At 46.1% G+C, this 8,256-nt stretch overlaps 1 protein-coding gene across 1 annotated transcript; it reads left to right on the forward strand.

Moving 5' to 3' along the window:
• LOC119048496 (uncharacterized) lies at nucleotides 1-2,578 on the forward strand. The gene is made up of 4 exons (XM_037144101.2): nucleotides 1-144; nucleotides 1,355-1,472; nucleotides 1,968-2,051; nucleotides 2,151-2,578. Exons 1-4 carry the CDS (start codon nucleotides 67-69, stop codon nucleotides 2,576-2,578), a joined length of 708 nt encoding a protein of 235 aa, XP_036999996.2. The 5' UTR covers nucleotides 1-66.
• Nucleotides 2,579-8,256: the final 5,678 nt, after the last annotated feature.

An 8,256-nucleotide genomic window follows, 5' to 3' on the forward strand; every position in this document is an offset into this window, starting at 1 on the left:
GGCTGCTGGAGTCACCCAGTCCCCAAGACACCTCATCCAAGGCCATGGTGGGGAGGCCGTTCTGAAATGCCACCCCATCTCCGGACACAACCGTGTGTACTGGTACCAGTAGGCTCAGGGGCAGGAACCCAGGCTCCTCATTCGGTATTACGAAAAGAAGGAGTATGGGAGAGGAAACCTCCCAGATCACTTCTCAGCAAAAGTGTTCAGTGACTACAGCTCTGAGCTGGCCATGCACAGCTTGCAGCTGGGAGATTCGGCCATGTGCCTCTGTGCCAGCAGCTTAGACACAGCCCTGCAGGACCCATGGCTCTCTGTACCCAAACCTTCCTGTCCCAGTTGATGTCACAGGCCGAGACAGGGGGCCTCAATCAAGTTCTACTGTTGGTTTTTGTTCCTTTCTAACTCTCTCCCAGTCCTGCTGAGCTCAGCCAGAGCCTTCCTGAATGTTCCCCCAGCTCTGCCAGCCCCGTGCAATTCTCAGGACATGGCAGGAAGGCCTCCTAAGTGACAGAGTGGAGGTCCACCATGTGTTTTGTGGTGCACGGTTCTGGTGGACACCGTGTGTCCACTTTACAGAGAGGGGGGGCGCTCGATGCACCATTTCACAGACAGGGAGCTGCAGCTCCTGGATGTTCCAAAAGTTCCATGTATGTTCGTCCTCCATGTCCATGCCTCTGAAGTCAACAAGCCCCTGGACCCATGGTCCTGCCCAGGCCTTGATCCATGGGATAGAACAGAGCACAGTCTCTTCCATTTCAAGAGCCTCTGAGCTGGGATGGGAAGTTACCCCTCAGGTATAGGGTGATCACCTGCCAACTGCTAGGACATAGAGCTAACAAGTCAGAGGACATGTGTCTGTCCTGACATAGTTCCAGACAGAGCAAGGGCGAGGCCATGATATCCCTCTAAGAGAGGAGCTAAGTGACCCGGGGGATATCCTGTCTGTCAGTAGATTCTAGGAGGGAAACAGAACCCTCTAGAAATGTCAAGGAGCATTCTGGGAGCTCATGCTGGGAATGCGTGTTTCTAAACCACTGCAAGGGGTAGAGGAGGGTGAGGGGTCTCAGCCTGTCCCCAGCACCACCACTTCTGGTCAGAAAATCTGAAACTGCTATACCTGTCCAGGTGAGGAGCTGCAGAGGTCAGCTGAGCGTCACATCTTCCCAGCCTCTGATTTCTGACTCCATGTCCTTTCTCACTGCTGGGTGATTGTTGTTGCCCATCAAGATACACAGTCACAGAAACAGGGTCACCTCACACTGAGGTATGACCTGTGTAAGAGGTAGCAGCATGGGGATCTCTGGCTAAATACCTCATCCACATCACTGACAAAGGTCTCTCTTTTTCACAGAGAGCACAGTCACGGGGACAAAGGTATCCAGTCTCCTGGGGCCTCAGCTGGAACCAAGGGAGACTCACCCATGACCACCCAGAGACCTGGGCTCAGGTGGCCGGGCTCCCACCAGTGGGTGAGTCATGAGACAACGGAAAACAAGTCTCAGATTCCAATGACCCTGACCCTGAGGCTGTGAAAACTTTCTGGGTATCAGTTAGTTCCTTTAAAGGACAGAATTGCTGTAGGCTGGCTTTGAAATTGTCCAGAATTTACACAAAGAGAAAAACTAAGTAAACATATGTGAAGGTGTATTATGCGCAGAGAAATTTGCCAAAGCACCAAAAATGGTGTTAAAAATTGTAGCAATATTCAAATAAGGACTTGTATCATTATGCATAGAGGCATGAGTTTTATACCTGAAGGCAGGAAAAAAGGTTTTACCACTTATTAGATTTCTTTCAAAACAGACTTACACATTTTTCCCATGCTGCTCTTCTCAACTTTCTCTGTGTCACTGACTTGTTCCTGTAGGAAGGGGTGTGGCAGGTTAGCTCTGTAGCTCAAACATTTGTGAAGGTCAGTGATGTCACTGAGTCTCTGAGAGGCTGAGTCCTATGTTCCCAAACAGAACCAGAAGACGTGACATCCTGCCCTGGAGTAGCAATGGTCTCCAGGCTCTTCTTCTACATGGGTCTTTGTCTCCTGTGGGCAGGTGGGTGCAGGTGGGCTTCCTGTCCTGGAATTCCCAAGACTTCATTCCATGCCTTCGTCTTACAATGACAACCTCACACTATGTCACTCCGTCTTACAGGACACCTGGATGCCACAGTCACTCAGAGTCCAAGATACAAGGTCACGGGGACAGAAAAGAAAGTGACACTGAGTTGCCACCAGACTTATAACTACGACTATATGTACTGGTATCGACAAGATCCGGGTCACGGGCTGAGGCTGATCTATTATTCATATGGTATCGGCAGCATCGACAGAGGAGATGTCCCTGATGGATATGGTGTCACTAGATTAAATACAGAGGACTTCTCTCTCATGCTGGAGTCAGCCACCCCCTCCCAGACGTCTGTGTACTTCTGCGCTAGCAGTGAGTCCACAGTGCTGCACAGCTGCCTCCTCTCTGCACAGAAAGTGTCAGTAGAAAGCCTAGGGTTGCACTCTGAGTCCTGGCCCAACCCCCAGGAAGTTTCTGACAGTGTGGGCGCCTTACAGAACTGGACACTATGACCCTCAGTGCCAAAGTCCTTTTCTATACCAGTCTCAGCCTGACTGGAGGCCAGCCACCCTCACACTCAACTAGCTGATTCTGTCTTCTGCAGCTCTCTCTCTCTCTTCCTGTTTGCAGAAAAAAATGCATCATAAGTGGAGCTGTATGAAGATTTTCCTGATAATCTTATGTCCCCATGCTCTCCTAGGGGCTTCAGCGACTTCTTCATTTACGCTGGTCCCCACCTTCTATTCCCTTCAACTTATAGTCATAAACTTTCATTCAGTTGGATCTGCTGCTGGCTGCCTTTCTCCTATGGGACAATAGCCTTACTAGGTCCTACAATGCTTGCCCTTCACCTTGCCCATGACCTCCACGGTCTTCTTGTACAATTCTCCTCTGTTCTCCCTGCCCTAGATTCATTCATCCACATTCAGTTTCTCCCTCAGATGTGCCTCCTCAGGGCTGTGTTTTACAGATTATTTCTTCTGCACGGAACTTATGTCTCGCCCTCTTATTGCTAGATCTACCCCTCATTCCTTAGGGGACAAGGTATTTTAGGCATACTTACTCTCAAATGTGAAAAGTAGAACTTAGATTTTACCAGGAGAAATAAAGAAAATGTATTTAGGCACTCATTGAAGGGAGGGTGTTTTTAGCAAAGACACAAAAGAACACAAACATATTTATAAAGTATATAAATACTCATAAAATAATGTAATATACAAATATTGACAAACATATTTGTCATTTCAGTGGCATTAAGTTATACCCTTGTACATCAAAAGACACCATGAAACACAGATAGGTAAGTTGCAGACTGGGAAGGGACATGAGGAAGGGACACCAGTAGGCAGCATCCGTGTGACAGACCCCTTGTGGTCACCACCTCCCCAGGTTGCTCTAGATCTCAGCCTTGCTGGCAAGTGTAGGGACCAGAGAGAGAGAGAGAGAGAGAGAGAGAGAGAGAGAGAGAGAGATATTGATGTGAGAGGAAAACAATGATCCATTACCTCCCCTTCACGCCCAACCATGGATCAAACCTGCAAACTAGGTACATACCCTGATCAGAAATCAAACCCACAATCTTCCAGTTCATGGAATGATCCTCTAACCAACTAAGCCACGTGGCCAAGGCCACTGATCTTTTTTTAAAAAGCCATGAAATTCACTTGTAAGTCACGTTACTGGTGTCAGTTTTTTCAGATTCCAGAGGTCTGTTCAATTTTGTATTGCTGATACTGTGTTCACCCTGGTATTTTCAGGAATAAGAGAGTTCTCTACCCTTTGCAGATAAGATATATGACATCCACAACCTGAAAGCTGGCAGCGTGGGGATGAAGGCTTCAGTTTGCTGGGCATCATGGAGGTTGGCAAAAGCAAAAAGGAAAGTGGTCTCTGACCTCTGGACAGAAGAAAAGCTTCTGACTTCAATCTACACCCTGGGCTTCATCTCATCTCTCTACCTGCAAGTGTGCCAGTTGGTTCCAGGTTTTTCTAGGCTAAAGTTGTGGGAATTACCGCAGCTTCCACTTTGTCTACGTTCCCGTGACTGGGGGAATGGGGACCACCGTAAAAGAGAAACATCCAAGGAGAGGGGCCATTGCAGATGACGCAGAGGTCTTGGCCACAACCCAGCAGAAACATCTGGCAGAGGGTCAGAGGACAGTGATGGGAGGTGCAAAGATGGGGTGGGGGGGGGCCCAGTCACTTGGGCCCTGGAGCAATAAATGGAGGCCACTTGGATGAGCTTACACACTGTCTGTGAATATATTGAACACACTTGTTGGTATGATTTAGTTTACAACAATTGGTTTTTAAGACAAAGCAGCTGTGGAGACAGTGATGTCACTGTAGGGATGGCCCTGTGGGGACAAGGGACATCCCTTCTCTTCTGCTCATGCTCACAGGGATCTGACCTGGTGAACCTCCCATTCCTGTCCTGACCCTACCATGGGCACTGGGCTCCTCTGCTGGGTGACCCTCTGTCTCCTGGGGTGTCTCCTTGGGGTCCTCAAAACACCAAGACCTCTGCATTTCATCTTTCCAGGGATCACTCCCATCATTTCCTACTTCCTTTGTCTTTTCCCTTCACAGAACTCACAGGAGGTGGCATTATCCAGTCCCCCAGACGTAAGATCCTAGGAAAAAGTCAGGCAGTAACTTTGTGGTGTAATCCTGTTTCTGGCCACCAAACCCTTGCAGTTCTGGGGACAGGGCCCAGGGCTTCTGATCCGCTTTGAGAATGAAGAAGTAGTGGATGATTCTCAGTTGCCTAAGAATCGATTTTCTGCACTGAGGCCCAAAGGAACAGACTCAACTCTCAAGATTCTGCGTGCAGAGTTGGGGGACTCGGCCGTGTATTTCTGTGCCAGCAGCCTAACCACAGCATCACAGAGACACTTCCGTCCTGTGCAGGAAACACCAGGTTTCTCCTCTCTCTGCTCTGCTCCCAGAAGCTCTAAACACAGGCCTTCCCTCGTTCCTCACACACAGGAAAGAAGTGAGCCTGCAGAGACAAGCTAGAATTCATGAGAAAGGAGGACATGAATTATTTCTCAAAACATCAGTGCTGAAAAATCATTATGACTCAGGCATTTGAAGCACTTTTTGGGGACAATTCAAGGATGCAGAACTGAAAGTGACTTATGTCTCACAGACTCAGCCCTCAGGCGCTAGTGAGAATTCGTCTCTTATAAAAATTATGCAGTCACCAAAATGTACAATCTACTTTAATAATAATACAGATGGTGGTTCCGGGAGAGAAGCAAACAGCAGGGTCTCCCTCTGTGGTGGCTTTTACCCTCTAAATGATTTTAATTGATATCCTTTTCTATCTAGGTTCCCCTCTGCCTTTCTAATCAGATTTTCTGCATCAAAGTTTCCATACATAGCATGTGTTTGGAAAACATTTTTTTCATTTTGTGGAATCATGTTGATAATAATGATGTTTTTGATGATGGCGATGATGTCAGCTGTTTTATTCAGTCCTTTTTCCTACTTCGAAGGAACACACACAAATGGATATTGTGGCAACTGGTCCCAAATCTCAGCTCAGAATGAATTCTCCTTTCTCTGGGGTGGTCTCAGGACCTCTCAACATTTGGAGGCTGTTGAGAACAGTTCCAGCTATCTGCCCTAGTACATTAAACTAGCTCCTTAGTGCATTAAACTATTCCTTAGTAAAAACTTCTGAAACAATCCATTGCCCTTGATCCAATGATCCCATCCGATAATACTGTGCACTCTTTGTGTGGAGATCCATACCCTGTACTCTTACTTCTGCCTGGATTCTCTAAGACGAGAAGGCAGTTTGGAATACTGGTTGGAATTGTTGGGGAAGCAGCACACTGAGGTTTTCCTGAAGGTATTATCATTGCTGCTCAGCCCCTGCTGGCTTCCCTTCCTCTTTGTCCAACCCAGACAGCAAGTCACAACGTCTGTCCATTCACACGCTACGTGTCCCTCATCTCCTCTGCCTGTGTCTCCCTCCCTCCCTCCATCCAAGTGCCTTGTCTGATGAACTTCCAACATTGGTGGGTGCAGCGACCCACCATCTCCTTGCCAAAGGTTTCATGTGTTTGTTTTCCAATCTGCTACATCACATTTTATAGTTACTAAGACCCTAATAACATTCTCCTAGACTGTCTTCAATCTCTTTAAACACAGGACACAGTGGTTTTAGTGGCTGATAATTTTCACAGCCGAGATCTCTGTGGGGCTGTTTTAATTGATTTCCTGCTGCTTCTCAGTTGTGCTGTTTGTGTTTTCATGGTGTGTGTATGTTTTGCTTATAAATCTGATTATCTTTGACTTGGTGCTAGACACTGGCTTTGTAGATATAATTTTTTTTTTTGGTCTAGGATGGATGAATCTTTCTCCAAAGAGAATTTTATTTTGCTTTTGCCAAGTGCAAGGGGTATCAGCAAGTTGGAGCGACCTGAATTAGCATTCAAGGCATGAGGTGTCCCGGATCAGCTAGAGAACACATTGACCTCTAGGTCATCTGTGCATTGTGTTTGTCCCCTTTCCCAGTTTGGTAGGTTTTGTTTTTGATCTTTGTCCCCCTGTCCTGTGAGCACTGAGACTGTATGGGGCAATGCCTTCAGGGCAAAAAGACCGCCATGTCCCTCCCTAGGTACTTGCCCTCTCCAAGACCCCAGCCTACTATCCCTCCCTGTATTTTTAGGACAGTAATTAAAGTTTTTTATTTTACTTTATCCAACTATTTAGACAAACAGGAAGGGTTGGGTTGAGTGCTCTCATCTGTCATTACTAGGATTAAGGTCAAAATAATTTTTCGTGAAATTTTAAATTAAAAAAATAATGTCAGATTCTGAGTCTGTCATTTCTTTAAATAACTTAAGTGACACAGAGATTTATATATCAACTTTAATTTCAATGAAAAAATAAAAAAACTTAAATGGTATTTATAATCAAATTGAGATGGCTATTTGTTTTTATTATTTTATTACTAGAAGTTTTATTTATTTTTTCACTTTTATTGCATTCCAGTAAAAGTCACGTTCCACTGAACTCTGACATTCCACTGAACTGTGTGATGAGACAGGATATAAAATAGGGACTGAATATTTAGACTTGGTCAGAAAGTATAGAACAGACTTACAGTTTGTTTAATTGCTATTGCAACACACGTACTTTTTAAATGAGTATGTCCAAGGACAAGTGGTTGGAACTGGGAAGAATAATTGATACATGGCTATCTGTATTTCCCCACGGAAACCCAGTCTTGTGGGAAAAATCACTCTTCCCACCTGGGGGAATTCCCTAAAGAAGTTCCCCTGTTCTGATTTTTCTATTCTTTGTGGAATCTTGTCTATGGGAGGCACAAAAGTGTATTGTTTAATCTCTTCATCCTAATTTAGTCTCTATCTTCTTACTTTCTCACTAGCCACCTAGAGAAGAGATAGGTTATTTGGTGTTTTCTCCACATGCACTAAAATTAGTGGGGAACTTTCTTTTCTTACGGGGTCCACCTGTAGTTTGGAAGGGAGAGAAGTGACTTAAATTCTGATTCCGTGTAGTGTTAGCCAGCCCCCCTCAGATTCACACCTAGGTCTTGTTATTCACCAATATTGAAACTGACATTACCTTCACACATCTGACTCCAACGCCCAGCTCTCATGTGGTTCCATCTTAGGCTATAATATTACAGTTTTATTTATTGATCCTCTCACACCAGCAAATCATAATATCAATACTTCATATCCTCTGTACTCAATGAAACAAAGCACTCCTCATTTTATGTCCTGTTGAGTATGTTTGTGCTCTTTCTGCTCACTGGACACCAGGAGGCACTGTGGCTTCATTGTCATCTAAAGTCTGCAGGGAGGTTCCTCCCTGGAGGGGGAGGATGGAGGGAAACCCTGGGGCGGGGCTCAGATTAAGGGAGTTGCAGATCCCTTGAATGATGGTGAGAATGAAGAACAGAGACCAACACTTCTTGCTCTGTTGTGCAGACGGGTTCTGCTCTGAATGGAGCTCTGCATGGCAGGTGTGCTTATAGTGGGCATTCCTCCAAGTCAGCTTAATTTGTGCAGCATGGGGAGCTGGTGATGAAGCTGGCACCTGCTGGGAGAAGCAGACAAGCAGGAGGAGTGTCAGAGGGGCCTAGTGAGCTTGGCCCAAACTAGCCCAGGCCAACCCACCACCTGCTCTGCTGTTCTGCAGAGGGTAA

This window comes from Artibeus jamaicensis, unplaced genomic scaffold, assembly GCF_021234435.1.
Source record: "Artibeus jamaicensis isolate MK-2021 breed Jamaican fruit bat unplaced genomic scaffold, CSHL_Jam_final scaffold_2172, whole genome shotgun sequence".
In the NCBI taxonomy this organism is placed as follows: Eukaryota; Metazoa; Chordata; class Mammalia; order Chiroptera; family Phyllostomidae; genus Artibeus; species Artibeus jamaicensis.